Below are 20,346 nucleotides of genomic sequence, written 5' to 3' on the forward strand. Positions count from 1 at the left end.
TCTTGAGCCCACTCTGAGAATTAGTATGAAATACATACACACAGGCACAGTTATGACAGTTATGTGCTGTTGGCTGTGTTGTGGTGGCATCGGGAAGCTGTGGTCCTGCCTGAAGAGGTGGACAGCTGCACTAGAGTAACATGGACTCCAGACGATGGGGCTGGTTTGGTCTCTGTCTCTCCTATTCTCTCTCTTTCTCTCTTACTCCCTTTATCCCCCCCCCCCCCTCACTCTCCTGTAAGCCCCTTCAGCCAGTGGGAGAGTGAGGCAGTGGGCATGTTGATTTTTTTTTTTTTTTTTTTTTTTTTTTCTTTTTTTTTTTTTAATCTCCTGAAAGAATGAGAGCGTTGCCCTTCACTGCAGGACTGCATGGGAGGAGGGCAGTGCAAGCCAGCGTTCACATTCTTACGTGAGCCTCACATGCAAGCTGGCATCCACATTCTTACTGACTGAAACTTGGTTTGAGTCCCCTAACGATCAGTCACTGCACTGTGTCTGTCTGTTTCTTTCACTTCTTTCTTGTGTGTGTGTGTGTGTGTGTGTGTGTGTGTGTGTGTGTGGGGCTATGCAGTAATGGTAGAACTCCCACATTACACCTGGTGCAGATGCACAGACCAAGGCCGTAATCTAACCAGGGGCTCTGGGAACTCGCAGGAGTGGAGCGGGAGCGACACACTATGATCACAGGGCAGGGCCTCTCTCTCTCTCTCTCTCTCTCTCTCTCTCTCTCGCTCTCTCGCTCTCTCGCTCTCTCGCTCTCTCGCTCTCTCTCTCTCTCTCTCTCTCTCTCTCTCTCTCTCTCTCTCTCTCTCTCTCTCACATCAGGCGATACTGCAATTATCACAGGGCAGGACTGTAGGGAAAGATTAGAGAAAAAAGATGGAAAGGTATTTAGTGGGTCTCGTTGTGTCCATCTCTCTCTCTCTATCACACACACCATCAGGTGACCTGCTTTGCTGGGAAACTTGGATCTGTAACTTTCACTTGTGGATCAAGAGATTATCCTCTCTGTGTGTGTGTGGGGATAATAGAACAAATATACACTTTTTGTCTGCAGACTACAAAGTATTTGAACGTTCCCTGGATGAGCGAGTGTGTGTGTGTGTGTGTGTGTGTGTATGTGTGTGTGTGTGTGTGTGAGAGAGAGAAGGGGAGCGCTCCTGGTCCTGCCATTGCTCTGAGGCAGGCAGAGCAGACGGCCTCACACACTCGGACCACAGGCACTCTGCCATCACACACCGAGGGTCCCGCGTGGCAGCTTTTAGCCCCGAAAGCGTGTGTGTGTGTGTGGCCCTCACATTCTGCTCGTTTTGAAGGGGCTCGAAGTTGAGAAGTGTGAGGAGCACCATTTCCATCATCTCCCTCTGTCCTCTCTCTCCTCCTCTCCCTCACTCCCTCATTCTCTCTCTACCTCACTCATTCTCATTCCCTCTTTCTCTCACTCCCTCATTCCGTCTCTCACTCCCTCATTCCATCTCTCTCACTTCCTCATTCCCTCTCTCCCCCTCCCACTCCCTCATTCTCTCATTCCCTCTCTCTCTCACTCCCTCATTCCCTCTCTGTCCCCCTCCCACTCCTTCATTCTCTCATTCCCCCTCTCCCTCTCTCTTTCTCTCTCATGCCCTCTCTTGCTCCTACTCTCCAAGCTCAGAGGGTTATGAATAATTTAAATGCTGTTGTGTGGCTTACCTTTCGGGAGGGTGGAGGGAGACATGGAATCATCACCTCACACAATTTCATATCTCTTATCCCCTGCCAGTCTCCAAGAATAGACCAGTTGGTGTGTGCCATCCCAAAATAGACTGAGACTAGAGTATGTGTGATTTTACTCCAGGAAGAGTTTGTGTGTGTGTCTGTGTGTGTGTGTGTGTGTGAGAGAGATCTTACTCTAGAGAGAATATTTGAGTGTGAGGGAGATTTTACTCCAGGGAGAATATGTGTGTGTGATTGTACTCCAGAGAGAAGACAGGTTTCTGCATCACCTCCCTGCTGGTGGCCAGCATGTGGACTTGGATGCAAGAAAGCAAAACCATTCATTAGGCTGTCTCTGTATGGCCCAGTCTGCGCATAACAGTCCAGACTTGAATGTAGCTAGTCCAGACTTGATGCAGCATAACAGATAAACATCAGATACTGCCATCGGGATATGTCATATACATTTGTCGATAGCCGATACCAGTTAACAAGGCTGCTATGGGCCGATCCTGATGTTGGGCAGTTATATCGGTGCATCTCTATTGTGGATATGCATGTTTGTGCATGACTGTTGCAGAGCAGGCTAATCAAATGAATGTGCCAACTGGTGTGTGTGTGTGAGAGTGTGTGTGTGTGTGTGTTAGGGGTCGACCAAATATCGGCCAGGCCGATATTTAGCATTTTTATAATAATTGGTATCGGCCATTTTTTCCGCCGATATTGAAATGGATAAACAATGAAACGCGCTACTTTGTCTGTAAAGCGTCTCTCACTCCCTGCATTTGCTACTCTGTGGTCAAGAGCATTGTCCCGCCCACTACACCGTCTGATTTGTTAGTTAGCACGAATGCAGCCAATCAGGAGCAAAGACTGAACATAGAGAAAGTTTCTCACTGAGGCAGACTGTAGACTGGACTTCAGCTGTACGGAGCTATTTTTCAAAGGTAAGGAAGAGCCTACCTTACATTGCTGAAGTTGCAATGAATCACAATAATCTACACTGAAGTTACAAAAACACCACTTTGCAAGCTATTGTATCTTTTTGATCCGGTTCAATAAGTAAAGCACCCACTTCCTTCATTTAGCGAATTCCCGATTGATGCACGTTACTGATGCTGTTTACTAGTTAGCCTACAAACTCGGGTGCTGCGCGTCGGGAGTTCTCTGCCTCTGCCTCGTCCGTTAATTGTGAATAACAGGACACCTCAGTGGACATAGTAGACAAATCCTAAATTATGCGAACGTCAAAAAGTCTAATTGCTCCTTATGAAATGGACTGTCAGAAAAGACTACATGCATCCAGGGCCAGCGGTAATTTAATCCGACCTGAACTAAATCGCGTCCTCAGCTGGCTATTAACGTGCCTGTTAGGCTCTCAAAAGTGTAGCTTATAGCCTACATATGAACACAAATTGCATGCTTAAATAGCCTAAGAACTATTTTAAAACTGTTTTGTTAAACTATTCAACCGTAACTTGCCATCACGCTTGCACCTCTTCCTCTCCCTCTCTCGTGCACTCATACTTATGATGGCAAAGCATCCTCTTTGTGACAGGTCCCTTAACAAGCACATAGCCCATTGTGTAGGCCTACTCTAGGAAAATAATTGCTATCAGCTCTTGGATTAACATGATACACAGGATTTACACTTGCAAGTGATGCAAGTTGATAGACAATTGTGTATTAAAAGAAGAAAAAAAAGTTTTCATAATTTAAATGCTTTTGAATTAAATTTTTGCAGCATATCGCCTTTACTATCTACCCCCCTTTTTGACAACTGACATCGGTTTTACATATCGGTTATCGGCCTCCTGTTTTGGTAATAATTGATATCGGTATCGGCCCTCAAAAAACTATATCGGTCGATCCCGAGAGTGTGTGGGTGTGTGTGCGCACAGCATTTCCCCATCTTTGATCCCCATCAAGCACGTTGGCTTGTGTTCCTGTCTACTGTTTTGCATAATCTACAGGAAAGCTCGTAGTCGGAAGAGAGCCGTCTCCCTATGCCTTGCTGAGGTCACTTCCTCCTGCGCTTGCTAGCCCTGAGGCCATCCTTAAAAATATTTTTGTTTGCAGTAACAGCCAAAAAAAATTAAAAATGGGTCGGTAGGTAGGTCAATTTTTTTTTTTCAAGATTCAAAGTAAAAAAAAAGTTCAGTTTTGGTCATGGTGATTACCTAGGAATGAATTTACACAAATGTGCATATCGTGACGTAACTGACTGGGTCTTCAACCCGTGCCTTCAGGCGCACCATTGCAAACCTCATTCTGATGCAGGTTGTATAGACCAGCCTTTCTCAAACGTCTTTGACCTGAGGCCCGGTCATGGCAGACTTTTGGGTCATAGGGCTCATCTACATGTACCCAGAAAGAAGGCTACAATAGCTCTTGGCCACGTTATATTGAAATTTGACTATACAATACTCAATGCTATACAGTGTATTATACAGTCTCTGCTCTGTTTCTAAGGAAGTTCCAAAAAACAACGTCGTTCTATTAAGTTTCGTTAAATAAATAAATAGCCTTCCAACAGGTTGAAGCGGAGCTTTGATACCAACGTTATCGATTAGTTTCAGTTTCTCTCGCGCAGACGCGCATTGAATGAATGCTCATACCACCACTTAATTGTAGGGCTCCATGTTTAATGACATCGATAGCAGAAACGTTTGTTTTCTTTTTTCGTCGATCCGCGGTTTCTTGATCAACTGCGCAGCAAATTATCAGATGAAGCACCGGGCCTAATTTCACTCCACGACTCCGCGGACCAGCAGTCTCCATGTTGCGGACCCATATTTTGAGAAATGCTGAATAGACCACAACCAATTTCAATACTCCGACACGGTCACCGCTAGACTAGGGGGAGAAGGGATGAGAAAAGATCTGGCCACAGTTCTTCCAGAACTTCGTAACAGCGTTATCAGTTTGTGTGAATGAAACGAAGTGACATGCGTAAAACCAATGGTGTAGAGATTACGCCACAGGTTTTTTTTTTAAGTGAGCCACGTTTGCATGTAGGTAATTTATATTCACAATACTTGGTTGGGCCTACTAAAAGAACTATTATTTTATTGCATTTGTATTGGTTGTTTAGAGTAAAAAAAAAACAATCGGTCGGTATTAACGCAAGTTTACAACCGGCAAGTCGGTCGGACTAAAAGGGGAAAAAAATAAATATTTGGGTCGGTTCTAAATTGACAGGGTCGGTCGGGTTACGGCAAACGAAAATATTTTTAAGGATGGCCTGAGCAGCAGGCCTCACTTTGGGGCCAGTTTCACTGCGCTGGTGTGATGAGGCCGGTCACCTCTCTCGGACCACGCCCCCATGTCAGATGTTTACCTTCAAACTGCCTCAGATCAGCCTGACTGGCTCCAAACAAACAAAGGTCATGTCATCTGACTGTCCCCCTCTGATGGGTCAGCAGCAAGCGTCCTCCTCCTCCTCCTCCTTCTCCTCTTCCTCCTCCTGAGTGCCAGTCTGAAGCAGAGCTGCTCCTGAGAGCAGTGAGTGGGCATGGTCTCACACACACACACACACACACGCTGGACCATGAGAGCAGTGACTAGGCATGGACACACACACACACACACTGGACCATGATAGCAGTGACTGTGAAACTCCTCTGCCCATCCGCTGATACTCTGACGTCATGTGTGTACTCAGAGGTGTGAGTGTGTGAACTGAGAGGCCGCATTCCTCTGCTGTCACATATTAACCAGCTGTGTGAGTCAGTGGCATGCGGTAGGGCGTCGCCGTGCCAACGGCAGGTGTTGTCGTTGCTGCAGCGTAGCTACGGCTGTGTTGTAATGCTGCCCACGAGACGCTGAGCGATCACTTCCCAGCTGTTGACTGAACAGGAGCCTTTAAAAGTCCCAGAGGGGTCAGAGGTCATCGGAGACATGAGCGGTTACTGCACACCACACTTCCTGGTGTAGTATTACCCATAGGACAACCCCTAAGCCGCCAACACACACACACACACACACACGGCCATCAGACTCCCTGATGGACAGGAAACTGAAGAAGCTATGTTGCTGTGCTGCTGTCCTGGAGAGCTGAAACCCAATCTTCTGTGGGTTAGCATGAGCGTGTGCTGTCATTCATGGCTGTGTGTGTGTGTGTGTGTGTGTACACACGTGTGTGAAAGGCTGCTCTTTAAGTGCCTGCTCCCTTTAAGTGCTCTAATGAATGAGACGAATCTGACTGGGATTAGATTGATTGGATTAGATTAGACACACATATACACACACACACACACACACACACCCAGCCCTGATGGCTGGATTGGGTTCGCTGCCTCCTTCACTGAGTTCTGTGTGGTCATCCCAGTGGGCGAACCACCTTTAGACCACCGTGTGTGTGTGGGCATCCCACCTTTAGACCACCACGTGTGTGTGGGCATCTCACCTTTAGACCCCTTGGCTCCTCCTGAAACGGGTCTGCAGCCTTTCTGAGGCCAGTCACACGACATCCACATCAAAAGCTCTCCTTTGTTGATGAAGACCCTGGCGTCGCTCACACAGGCCTCCCTGTCCATGCTGTAGAGTGTACCCCCCCCCTGCGTGCGTGTGGGCGAGGAAGGGAGAGGGGGATGGAGAAAAAGCAAGAGAGAGATGAAGTGGGGGAGTGTGTGTGTAGATGCCTGCTGTGCTCCTGTAGTGTGTGTGTGTGTGTGTGAGAGAGTGGGGGAAGGTGTGTGTAGATGCTTGCTGTGCTCCTGCATGACACTGCTCATCAGCACATTCCCCGACACACACACACACCCCTGGAGCTCATTGGGAGTGGACTCCAAGACGGCCGGCACCAGGACCCAAAGAGCATCTGTCTCAGACACGAGAGGGATCTATGGTTTTTCCCTTTTCAGCCAGAGATGTTAAGGGACGATGAAGTGACCCCTCTAAACACGCACGCACACACACACACACGACTAAATACATGCTAAGCAAACTGCCTGAGATGGCCTGTTCGCAGCACAGTGTGAAGAGGAAGGGTCTGGGAGTCACCACCGGATCATGTGTGTTCTAAGCTGTGACTTCCAACAGTCAGTGGTGTCTGGTTGAGGGGCAGTGGAAACAGCTGAAGGTGTGTGTGTGTGTGTGTGTGTGTGTGTGTGTGTGTGTGTCTGTCTGTAAGGGTAACAGCAGGCTTGGAGCAAGAGGGGCCACAGATGCACAGCTCTGAATTTAGAATCTGCCCTGAGAGAGCGCACACACACACACACACACACAGTCTTCATCCGTTTCCATGCCTCTGTCCTCCACGTGCACTTATTCCCTTTTCTCTGTCTGTCTGGCAGAGCTGTCCTCATGACGATGCTGATGGTCATGAGGAAGATGAGGCTCACAAGGTGCACCTGCCTGCACTTGGACACACACACACACTTTTGCCAGTGCTCCTGCTGAAGTTGGTGTGTGTGTGTGTGTTTAGACCAGTGGAGACAGTCTCCTTCTCTACTGCAACCTGAGCGCTAATCATTACATATGGGCCCATTCTGATACCGCAGCGTCAGCACCGCCCTGCTATTTATAGTGTGTGCACACACACACACACACAGAGAGAGCAAGCTTCACTTGAGCTGTCTTTCAACAGCAAGACAAAGGGCTCTGGTAAAGCTACATCCACCACTCCAGATGAGATCTGACTGGATTTGAATTTAAATTACATTTGGGGTGTGTGTGCACTGTTTCTTCCTACTTTGGTTTCCATGTGTCATAAGCTCAGTGACCCCCATCCCCCCCCCTCTCACACACACACACACACGTCAGAGGAGACTCATCAGTCATGCCTAGAAGAGGTTGTGTTGGAATGTGTGTGATACCTCTGTAGGACAGAGATGGTGTGAAGCATGATGCCAGTGCTGGACCATCAGTGACTGATGCTATTTTAGCATAACACACACACACACACACACACACACACACACACACACACACACACGTACGTACATCTCGGTGTGGGGAGCAAAGGAAAAACACACACACAGCATACTGACTGATCATTATTACCTACAGTATGACCTTGGCACATGCCCCCTACTGCTATGTATGTGTGTGCGTGTGTCAGGAACATCTGCATAGAGGTGTCTCTGTGTGTTATGCAGAGTAGCACCCTGGTGACCAATCAGCTGGAAGGCTTGCAGCACACTTCCAGTTCCCCTCCTACACCTGAAGCTGCAGGAGCTCCTGCTGCAGTCAGGCATGCATGTGTGTAAGTGTGTGTGTGTATGCTTGTGCTGCAGTGTAGCATTTGTTTGTGTGTGTGTGTGTGTGTGTGTGTGTGTGCGTGCGCGCTTGCACTGCAGTGTGTGCGCACATGCGCTGTAGTGTAGCGTGTGTATGTTTGTGTTCTCCAGAAACGTGAATAGCATGGCATCATTGAAATGAAGCAAAGAATGGTCGGTCATATTGGCCTAATTGAAGAGATGTGCACTTGGTGATTGTACACACACACACACACACACACACACACACGTTTTGTTTACTGAGCAGACAATCAGGTCTTGCCAGTGTGTGTTGTGAGTGTTTGCCACAAATTACACACTCCACAGACTGGCGTCACCAGTTACACACACACACACACCAACACTCCACGCTCTGTAAGAATTAAAGGGAGATACAGCAGTTTACCCTGCAGCTGGGTGTTCTACAGCGCAATCTAACACTGCTACAGTGTACACACACACAGCTTTAGTAAGTGTGTGTGCGTGCGCTTGCCTGAGAGGACCCTGGCAGGGCCCAGACCATGTGGGTCAGGAGTCTGCTCCTCACTCTCAACTCACTGCACTGGGGCTGGTCTCTCCCTCTTTATTTCTTTCTTTCTTTCTTTCTTTCTTTCTTTTTCTCTCTCTCTCTTTCTGTCTCCTCTTCCTCCTTTTCTCCCTCTTTCTCCTCCCATTCTCTCTCTCTCTCTCTCCCCCCTCCCCTTCTCTCTCCTCCCTCCCTCCCTCTCTCCTCCCCTTCTCTCTCGCTCTCTGTTTGGCTCGGGCATGTGGGGGTAGCGTATGTGTGTGTGTGCGTGCTGGAGCAGCGGGACAGGGGTGCTGAATTAGCGAGAGGCTCGTGTGTGTGTGTGTGAGGAGATTCTTCTGATGTGGACGCAATGAACCACTGTAAGTACAGCGTTCCTCTCTCGTTCTCACTCTCTCGTTCTCTCTCTCTCTCTCTCTCTCTCTCTCTCTCGCTCTCGCTCGCTCGCTCTCCCTCGTCTCTGTGCTGTTGGTTTGCCGGGTGCTCAGACCTTTAGGTGTGTGTGTTGTGTAGAGTTTGCCAGGCGTTCAGACCTGCAGTGTGTGTTGTGTAGGATTGGCCGGGCTTTCGTAGCTGAGGGTCGTGTGTGTGAGGCTGTAGTAGTCTGCTGTAGCCTCTGCGCTCTGCAGCAAGCTGTAGGTTTAGCGGCGCTGCTAGCATTAGCTTTAGCCTAGCATCATAAAACTTTGCCATCTGACCACTGGCAACACACACATTTTAGGCTTGTGTTTTTCAGTTGTTATAGCTATGTGACTGCATGCCTTTGCCTGGTGTTGCTGCCAGTCTCTGTTTCCGTTGGCGACACGTAGCTCTGCATCAGCAGCGGTAGCGTAGCACCTAGTGCGTAGCTCGGCGTGTGTGGAATGACACCAGAGCCTCTGGGGAGACCCCCCTCCCCCACCATGCTGCTACATGTCATCGCCATTTGAATACAGTAGTGTTGAGGTGCGAGTGTGCGTGCGTGCAGGGGGAGGGGGGCATTGGACGTTTAGTAGGTGTCAGCATTCCGTGACGCATCTTTTGCAATTTCTGAGGTGATCGATCATCTTGCTCCTACTAAACATCTCGGCGGCTCTGCTGCTCAGGGTGTGTGTGGGAGAGATTTGTCTTGCCTGTTTTAAATTTGCATGATTTGATTGCTGAAGTACAAACATGGCATTGCTCATCACTGTCACAACCTCTGTTTCTGCACAGACATGCTGACACCTCTCTCTCTCTCTCTCTCTCTCTCTCTCTCTCTCTCTCTCTCTCTCTTTCTCTTTCTGCATCACGGCTGCTGTTCTCCAGCATGCAGCACAGAGTGGTGACACGAGTTCTATTTATAGTGCCTGTCTTCTCTAGTGAGGGGCATAATGTGCTCCACGGCCAAAATTAAGTAAGACCCCCCCCCCCACCACACACACACGCAGCTCCACAATGACTCTGAGCCATGAAACGTCCAATTAAACTCTCGGCTCGTGAGCTCCTAGTCATGCAGAAGAACACTGAGCAGGGCAAAAACACAAGGGTGTGTAGAGTGTGTGTGTGTGTGTGTGTGTGGACTGAGGAACAGCAGGAGCAGCAGACAGGCCTTTACATACACGCATGCACACAATCATACCATATATATATATATATATATATACTCCTACCTAAAATACACACACACACGCACACACAGTAAACAATAGACAACAGCACAGAGTAAAGGTACTTTCTACTTGTTGGGGGCTCTTTGTTTCTCAGTTCTGAGGGTCTGTTGAAGTAGAGAGACATTGATGTTTTAGCCCTGGTCTGTGTCTGCCGATGTTAAACGGTGGGGCTGTATATCTGAACGACATAACCGGTCATATGGAAGTCCGAATTTAGCCGGTTGTTCTACTACTCCACCCTACCCCCCCCATTATTATGTAAATGTGCTGTGTCTGAACGAGGAGTAGAACGTGCGGTTAAAATTCACACCTAGCGAGAGGGCGTGTTGGTGACGTTTCTTTCGTGCGTCCATGTGGTTAGATCTGACTTAAATGCCAGTGTTATGATGGAGTGGCATAGTGCTGTCCAGAAAATCTCCGACCTGGAAAGATGCAGACATCACGGAGCTACTGTCCATGAGCGCATACAACATTTTGATAGAACACATGAAGGGAATGGCACGTTGTAGCCTACAAACAAATTCAAAAGACTGAATCACCATAAGCAGAAGGCGCTGAAAAGGCAGTAGCCTGCAGCGACGTCGTTGACGACAATAATAGGAGTATTTAATAAATTGTTAGCCAACACGGTTTTCTGTTCATTGATAGCCTTCCCATATGACTTGCTGAGCTCGCTGATATTTGTTGAGCATATATATATGCCTAGAGAAAATGAAAACGAAGAAAACCCAACTTTGTTCCAAGCTTACGTAACCCTTACGTAAATGCAATAGACACATGGGGAGAGGATGCTTTTGGAATAAAAATAAACCATGAAAAAACGAACAACTTCACTGTTATGTCAGTATTTTGTTTGTTGCTTAAAAACGTTGTATGATGGCCTTGAAGTCTTGAGTTGGCCTGCTGAATTGGCTGGTAGCCTACCATAAAGTTTGTGCATGCTCTCTCTCCAACGCAAACCAGATTCTGGTAGGCTACACAACGTTGAAAACAGATAAATGTTTATTCGAAGCACACATACAAATACTGTAGGTTAATTTCAAGTGCGCTTACACTTACGTGACTACTTCAAGTATTAGCCTACGCACAATAGATTTCTCTTCTTTAGCCTACATAATGCATAGGCTACACTTTGTAAACAAAAAGCAGCTGTGACTGGCAGCGGCCGCATATATTTTGCGTCATAACTCGCATCTTGTGAACTCTACAAGCCCCCACCCCTCACTCGACAACCACACAGAGATTCTGTAATGTGCGTGTATGTCGTTCACACATACGTCTGTATGAGGTCAGTATAAGGTCCGCAGGTTAGCATCATATCTGAATCATCCGAAGGGTAGGACCTCAGTTTGACAAACCTCCGCATATACTCCGGAGGTTATATCTGAAAGCGCTGTCTGTGTGTGTCTGTCTTTAGAAGGCAGGCGTGGACTGACAGAGCTGACTCCGTGACCCTGAGGGCCTCCTCTGAGGCTGGGCAGTGTGTGTGTGTGTGTGTGTGTGTGTGTGTGTGTCTGTCCCCTGAAAGTGTCCAGAGAGACATAAACACACACACACACAGCGATCGACTCTCTGTCTTCTTTGAGGCTGAGCACACATACACACACACACACACACACACAGATCCAGTGACCCTGAGGCCTCCTATGAGGTCAGGCACTGACCCTGCAGGAGGTGACCAGAGATAGACAGGCTGTCAGGCTGTCGGTGAGACGCCCAGAGAGGTTCCTACCACGCTGACCCGACAGAGTGCACAGGGACACGCTTGGGCTGTCGTGTCGTGTCATGTCATTGTCGTGTGTGTGTGTGTGAGGGGTCAGCAGTCAGAGATTCCTTTTCTCACCTGTCCACCATCCTCCTTCTCTTTGCCGACTGCACCTGCTCTCCATCTGAGATGGTGGACACACACACACACGCGGCAGGACCCAGTGTGACTGACACACTCCCACTGGTGGAAGTCAGTCACTGAAGCTGTCTGTCCAGTATTCTTTTGCAAGATGAAGGAAACTATTCAGAACAAATGTGTGCAATAAGGATGAGATGGTAAACACAAACACACACTTTTCAGAACAAATGTGTGCAATATGGTTGCATCTGCGTTGCTGTTGGAACACAGATGTGTGTGTAACAGACGTCTAGCTCACTGGTGGAACACAGATGTGTGTGTGTAACAGACGTCTAGCTCACTGGTGGAACACAGATGTGTGAGTGCCATGCAGATGTGTGTGTAACAGACGTCTAGCTCACTGGTGGAACACAGATGTGTGAGTGTAACAGACGTCTAGCTCACTGGTGGAACACAGATGTGTGAGTGGCATGCAGATGTGTGTGAGCTGCTGGCTCCGTGCTGCGGCTGGGCTGTTAGTGCTCCTCCACCACTCGGGCCATTAATTGTTAACGCAGTGAGCAGCGAGCGGCACTCCACACGGATTCCAGCGTCCTCTCTGCTGTGTTAGGGGGAAATTGGGCAGAAACGGCCAATGGAGCGTTGGCATCGGCAGCTCCCCTGAGATGAGGAGAGTGAGAGAGAGATAAGGTGAGCGAGAGAGAGGGAGATGGAGAGAGAGATGGATGATCTTTCCTGGTTTCCACACAGCAAACGTGTTGGTCGGACCGCGGTCACAATGACCCTTGATGACCTCTCGCAACCACGGCAAAGCAGTGCAGTCCACCTGGACTAGACCAACAGCAGCCCTCTGAGGGTCCCTGTGAGGAGTCCAATCAGTAACGCAGGGAAACACACACACAGGAAGGGATACCGTCAGTAGATGGGGGCTCTGTGGTCTGTCTTCCTTCTCCTCAGATGACCTGCTCTCCACCAACTCTCGTCACTTCCTAGGTGTGAGGGTGTGAGGGTGTGTGTGTGTGTGTGTGTGGGGGGGGGGGGGCTGGGGGTTCGGTTGTTAATGGGGGGGGGGGGGGGGGGGGGGGCTGGGGGTTCGGGTGTTAATGGTGAGAGGGCTAAATGGTTGAAAACGAAAGTATGAAAGATTTAGTGTGGTTCTGAATCAAAGTGGGCCTTAATTAGCTTTTCGCCTGCCGGGTGGGAACGTGCCCCTAGCCTGGAAAAAGTGCATAGAGTCTGGTGACTCACTACTGGGATTCGTTTCCAGCCCTTGCATTGTGACATTCACTAGCTTTGGTAAGGCTGGACTAATGATTTCAATCACATTGATCAGAGATTACAAATGTTGTTCTTACTTCGCATAAACTTTACAAACTGACAATAAACAGCATCAACAGTCAGGAAACAATGTATGTGGGTCTACTTTTGCTATAAATAAATGTATTTATTCATTTTTCCAACTGCATTCTTTTGGATGTTTGCAGGTGTTGCTGCTACTGTTAATCACAATAGGTTTCGGTTTCGCCTTCCCCTCTCGTTGCTGATTGGCCTGACATTTTTTTGTCTGAGGGAAACTGTTATGAAATATGGTGTTCCAGACTAGATCTCCCTGAAAAAAGATCTCGGTGGAAAGGGCCAGGCGAACATGCCACACCCCCCCCCCCCCCACCAACCATAAATTCAGACCGAATGGTGCAGAGTGCTTCAGCCTCAACGCTTTAACCGCTCTAAGCAACCTGAAGACCAGCGCATAAATCCTGCCCCATACACACACACACAAATGCGCACGCACGCACACTCAGAGCCCCAAAAGAGCATGTTTTCCCAGCAGTGCATGTATTTTACATCTGGTTTATGAATATTCCGTGTGTTTATGTGTTTGTTTATGTTTGCGTGAGTGTAGTGCTTGTTTGTGAAGTGGAGTGTTGTCGGTGAGTGTGTTAGGGCCTCCCCAGACGGGTGCTGTGCCTCTAAACTTCCTGTTGCTGTTGGTTTGGGGGAAACAGCTGACTGGAGAGTTTCTCTCAGTTGAGGCTCTTTTTGGTTGTGTTTTTAACAGATGTCTTTGGGGGTTGTGTGTTGTGTGTTTTTTTTTTTAAACTTTGCTTTGGTATGCTACAGGCTTGTGATTGGCTGCATCTGGGAGTGTGTGTAGCCCCCCAGGTGAATACATGCGCGCGCGCACACACACACACACACACACACACACACACACACACACACACACACACACACACAGAGCTAGTCTGGAGCTAGTAGTAGGCCTCATGCAGACATCTGTGAGGGGGGCTATTGTTACAAACACACACATATACACATGTGCACACATAACTAGTACCAACTTCCTTGTTGAATTGAATAGTTTGTTGTTTACTTGTTTGCAACATCCTAGCAGCTCCACATAACTCTAATTAATGAGTTCTCTTACACAAACACACAGAGTGCTCACACGCAGCACTCACAGACTCCCATACACACAGCACTCACACACTCCCTCACATACACATTCAGCCCACACACACTCCCACGTGCACACACAGAGTCAACACTCACACACACGGACACGCCCCTCCTCAGTATTGATATGAATCCAAACATTCACAATCGTCCAAGTCAGTACTGTTGTTGGCGGCACATAGAAGACAACTGGCTAAATTGCTATTAAATCCAGTTAGCATCAATTGGATGCTGCACAAATTTGTTGCATAATAATATCAATATTCTATATTCATTTATATTTATATTATACACGGCTTATTTTTATATGTACACCCCTAGTCCCCCCCCCCCCCCCCCCCCCCGTCAGACAGCCACCACCTTAACACCCTAACACATTTCCTGCGGGAAACACTGCACACACGCAGTGAGGAACTCCCCCCGCACACACACGCAGTGAGGAACTCTTTTCAAGCATGTACACAGTAACACACACACACACACACGCACACACACACAGTGAGGAACTCTTTCCAAGCATGTACACAGGCACACACACACACGCATGCGTTCACGTACGCAGTGAGGAACTCCCTCCGCACACACGCAGTGAGGAACTCTCTCCAAGCATGTACAAAGGCACACAGTAACACACGCACACGTGTGCACACACACACACACACACACACACACACACACACACACACACACACACACACACACACACACACACACACACAGTGAGGAATTCGGCCCAGTCTTCTCCTGTGGTTCTCTGTGCTCTGGCCAATCAAACGATTTCCTTTTTAATCAGAGAAGCAATTTGGGCTCAGTCCTCAGAGAGGAAATCGTGTGTGTGTTTGTGTGTGTGTGTTTGTGTCTTGTTTATCTGCAAATGGAAAGATTCCCACTGAGCTTTCCTCTCGTCTTGGCCCTGTCTGATGCTGCAGTGGACCCCTGAGCAGCTGGCGTGTGTGTGTGTGTGTGTGTGTGTATGTGGGCTAGTGCGTGCTCTAACGAAGCGGTATAATCTCTGCTGAGGGTCACAGCTTTTTGGCCCTGTGTGTGTGTGAGAGACGTGATGGGACGTCCTGTGTGTGAGAGGGAGACCTGATGTGGCGTTGTGTGTGTGTGTGTGATGTGATGGGGAGCTCTGTGTGTGTGATCAGGTGCTCTCTGTGTGAGATGTGATCGCAGTGCACTTCTGAAGAGGACACGCTCAACAGACATTTGTCATGCGCTCTCTCTCTCTCTCTCTCGTGCGGTGTTCTTTATAGCCAAGGACCTGAAATTATGGCCTCCAGCCTCCGCCTAACTTACAGGTGCAATATTTCACGCAGCGCTGCGGCATTGAGAGACTAAAGCGACTTTGATTAATATTCTCGCTGCACTGGACACTCTGCCTGCTAGTCCGCAGGGCGTGAGGACGCGTCGGATCGCAGGACACTTTCTCTGCTGGTCCGCAGGGCGTGAGGACGCGTCTGATCGCAGGACACTTTCTCTGCTGGTCCGCAGGGCGTGAGGACGCGTCTGATCGCAGGACACTTTCTCTGCTGGTCCGCAGGGCCTGAGGACGCGTCGGATCGCAGGACACTTTCTCTGCTGGTCCGCAGGGCGTGAGGACACGTCTGATTGCTCAGACCATCACACAGCCACAGGGCTGCAGAGTTAGTCTCAGCCACTGCAAACAGTCTTTAGCACTAGCGCACTAACTCTTTAGCGTTCATTATTCATGTGCTGTTAAATACACAAGGAGCGCACTGCCCCAAACGGTCGGTCGGTCTGTCTGACCCAAATAGAGTAGCCCCTGGCCAGCACTGGGCTCAAATAAACAAACTGCACCACCAGAGCAACACAGAACTTTAATGCCTTTGTACTCGCATTAACAACATGTGCTGCACCTGTGTGTGTGTGTGTGTGTGTGTCGCCAATGATGGGACACCTCCCTGCCTAACCTAGCAGCACCAACACCGACTGAAGTGTTTTTGTTTGTGCGTGCATGTGCGCGTGCGTTATGTGCATGTGTGTCTGCTACTGTGTGTATGTGTGTTTGCTGGCTGTCACTCAGGGCTTTTCTGCAGTGTTGCTGAACTCTCCACTTTATGCTATTTGTGTTTCCTCCCCATCACTTGGCTGGCTGGGGTGTCAGTCTTGGCTGTCACTCTGTGTGTGTGTGTGTGTGTGTGTGTGTGATTGGTCCTCCCGGCGGACTGGTGCATTGTGATGGCTCTGAGTCTGTGTGTGTGTGTGTGTGTGTGTGTGTGTGTGTGTGTGTGTGTTGGTCCTCCTGGCTGACTGGTGCATTGTGATGGCTCTGTGTATGCGAGAGTCCCTAAAAGTCCCCAGAGTTGTGTGTGCTGCCAAGTATACTCTGCTCTTCTCTCCTTCCTCCTTTCCTCTTCCTCCTCTCCTCTCTTCTCTTCTCTCCCTCCTCCTGTCTTCTCTTATCTTCTCATCTCTTCCTCTCTTCTCTCCCTCCTCCTCTCCTCTCTTCTCTTCTCTCCCTCCTCCTGTCTTCTCTTATCTTCTCTCATCTCTTTCTTCCTCTTCTCTCCCTCCTCCTCTCCTCTCTTTTCGTCTCTCCTTTTCCTCTTCTTTCTCTTTTCTGTTCACTCATCTATTCCCCTTCTCGCTCTCTTTTTCTCTCCTTTCTTCTCTCTCTCCTGCGCTGCACTGCAGAAGCGAGAGCATAAATAAATGAATAAATCAATGCTTTAAAAAACATCTACTGCCTGCGGAGGGTATGGCTCCTTCAGCTGCTGCCTCTGACCTACAGGGAGCGTGCGCGCACACACACACACACACACACAGACAGACCTGTTGCAATCAAACACGCACACAAACAACATATAATATTCACACGCCCACACACACAGATGGGCACTTTTAGAACACACACACAGACCTGTTGCACTCAAACACACTCACAGACAACATATAATCACACACACACAGACAACATATAATCACACACACACACACACACACACAGACAGACAGGCACTCGCAGAACACACACACAGACCTGTTGCACTCAAACATGCACTCTCAAACAACATATAATACACACACACACACGACTGTGATGCTGCCACTGAAGGACCCAAATGATGTCCTGGTGATCTCACTTTGTTTCTCTCTGTCTGTCTGTTCCAGAGTGCAGTAATGGAGGAGACCGTAATCTGGGAACAGCACACCGTAACTCTCCATAGGGTAAGACCACGGCTTTACTTACAGGACTCTCTCGCTCTCTCTCTCTCGCTCTCTCTCTCTCGCTCTCTCACTCTCGCTCTCTCTCGCGCTCGCCCCCTCCCCCCCCCCTCTCTCTCCCTGTACATCCATCTCTGTGCCCTTGGCTCTTCCTCTCTCTCTCTCTTAGCTGCCCTCTCTGTCTCTTCCTCCCATTTATCTATCTGGCCTCCTGTTTCTTCCCTCCCGCTCTCCTTCACTTTTCTCCTTGTTCATTTCTCTGCTCTGTTGTTCTCTCCTGTCATGGCTGACCTTGCTCTCCTGAGGCTTCATCTCTCTTTTCTGTCCTCCTGTTCTTCAAACGCATCTGCCCATTTACTGGAGGTCGTTTTGATTTATGCATTTGCATTTCAGATTGTGAGTATTTGTAGAGATTTGAAGTGTGTGTGTGTGTGTGTGTGTGTGTGTCTGTCTGTCTGTCTCTATCTGTGTTTGTGCGTGTGTGTGTCTGTCCCTACAGGCACCAGGGTTTGGGTTTGGGATCGCCATCTCAGGTGGGCGGGACAACCCCCACTTCCAGAGCGGCGAGACGTCCATCGTCATCTCAGATGTCCTGAAGGGTGGACCAGCCGAGGGCCTGCTGCAGTAAGACTTCCTGTTTCCTGTTTGAGGCACGCTGGACTGAACGTGACAAGTCTAGGTCCTCATGTTCCCATCATGCCTTAGAGTAGAACGGGTTCTCATCATGTTCTAGAATACACAGAGATCTCATTCTGAAGAGTAGACCGGGTTCTCAAAAGTACACGGAGATCTCATGTTGTAGCGTAGGCTTGGTTCTTTTCTTAGTAGTTCAAAAGTGATGAAATTTTGACATCAGGATCTGGGGTCCCAGTTGTCCAGTGTAATGACCGTTTGTGTTGCCCTTCTCCCGTGCAGAGAAAATGACCGCGTCGTCATGGTTAACGCCGTCTCCATGGACAACGTGGAGCACGCGTACGCAGTCCAGCAGCTCCGCAAAAGTGGCAAGAACGCAAAGATTGTGAGTATCTTTTTCATATTCATATGTGCTCCACGACACTGAGCTGGCGGGTACACTTGGTGTGAAGCGAAGGCTGACCGTGTCATATCCTCCCCAGACTATCCGTCGGAAGCGTAAGGTGCAGATCCCGATGGGGCGCCTGGGCGAGCGGGAGACTATGTCGGAGCACGAGGACGAGGACAGCTACGAGGACGAGATCTACGAGGTGCGTAGTGGCCGCAGCGGCCCCAGCGCCTATAGCGCGGGTCGGCGGAGTGGCCGCGGTGAGAGGGGCAGCATCGGGCGGCGCGAGAGGGAGCGCGACCGCGAGCGCAGCGGCTCTCGCGAGAGGAGCATGTCCCCGCGCTCCGACCGCCGCTCCATCACCTCCAGCGTCCCGCCACGCCCTGCCAAGGTCACGCTAATCAAGTCTCGCAAGAATGAAGGTGAGGCTCACACACTCGGGGACGCCAGCTGCAGCCAGGGGGGTCACATATCTGATGGGACTTTGTGTGTGTGTGTGTGTGTGTGTGTGTGTGTGTGTGTGTGTGGTATGTATGTATGTATGTATGTATGTGTATATATATGTGTATGTATATATACTTGTTTGTGTGTGTTGGTGCTTGCCGGTGTGCAATACAGCTGTATGCAGTGGTCAACCCTGTGCTCTTTAACCCCTCTCTATGTCTCGCCTTTGTTTTCCTCTTCTCAGCTACAAACCTCCGCTCCATAGTATTGTCCTGTAACACACTGTGTGTGTGTGTGTGTGTTTGTGTTTGTGTAGCCCCTGTTCCATTGTGATATACTGTGCTATGCAGTCTAGTTCGTGTGTGACTGTGCATGTGTTTTGTCCTTGTGCTCCAAGGTGCTAATGTGCTAATAGGCTAACATGCGATGTGTGTTTGTGTGTGTGTGTGTATCCGTGTTTGACTCCGTAAGCAGAATACGGGCTTCGGCTGGCCAGTCACATCTTCGTGAAGGACATCTCTCCCGAGAGCCTCGCGGCCAGAGATGGAAACATCCAGGAGGGAGACGTGGTGCTCAAGGTAAGAGAGGGGGAGAGAGAGAGGGATGGAGAAGGAGGGGGAGGGAAAAGGGGGGACAGAGGGATGGAGAGGGAGGGGGGAGAGAGGGAGAGGGGGGGAGAGAGGGAGAGGGGAGAGAGGAGAGAGGAGAGAGAAGTAGGGGAGAGGGAAGGAGGAGAGGGGCAAGGAAGGAGAGGGGTAGAAATACAGTTTACTAGATGTATAGTAGATTAATCTGATTTAATCTGCCGCTGAATCGTGTTATCATTATCATGGGCAAAGTATTGCAACCGTATCAATTTGTGAGTTACTCTGTGATTACCAGAGAGAGAGATCTAGAGGAGAGAGGGAGGTTGTGTTCTAGAGGAGGGAGAGCGGGAGGGAAGAAGGGCGAGCGTGTTGTAGAGGAAGCTGAGAGAGAGGGAAGGTCAGAAATGGACGACGAGCTGAAGGTTACACAAACCGCACAACGCTGCTACCAAAGCTTAGCATCCCACCATGCTGTCAAGGCTTAGCATTCCCCCATAATAACACAGCTTTCTTAATAGCATGCACTCATGCTAAAACAAAGCACACTTCTGGCCCTTTTCCACTATGGGGTAAAACCCCGGTGTCTGGGGTAAAGCCTCTGACTTTTTCTATTTCCCTGATTGATGCTGAACCGAGGCCACAGGCCAGACGGCCTCAGGACAGCCCTGGAGTAGGACTTTTGGAATGGAATGCGATGCAACAATAAAGCTGGATACATTTAAAAACAGACCA

At 49.2% G+C, this 20,346-nt stretch overlaps 1 protein-coding gene across 1 annotated transcript in view; it reads left to right on the plus strand.

Annotated features, from left to right (window-relative positions):
* tjp1b (tight junction protein 1b) overlaps positions 1–20,346 on the plus strand; it is an 84,228-nt gene that overhangs the window by 41,256 nt on the left and 22,626 nt on the right. Inside the window, 5 exon segments of the mRNA XM_042109131.1 lie at positions 17,509–17,565; positions 18,062–18,186; positions 18,478–18,580; positions 18,678–19,005; positions 19,502–19,605. Of these exon segments, the coding sequence (XP_041965065.1) occupies positions 17,509–17,565; positions 18,062–18,186; positions 18,478–18,580; positions 18,678–19,005; positions 19,502–19,605 (717 nt within the window).

The sequence above is a fragment of the Alosa sapidissima genome, chromosome 11, assembly GCF_018492685.1.
Source record: "Alosa sapidissima isolate fAloSap1 chromosome 11, fAloSap1.pri, whole genome shotgun sequence".
Lineage (NCBI taxonomy): Eukaryota > Metazoa > Chordata > Actinopteri > Clupeiformes > Clupeidae > Alosa > Alosa sapidissima.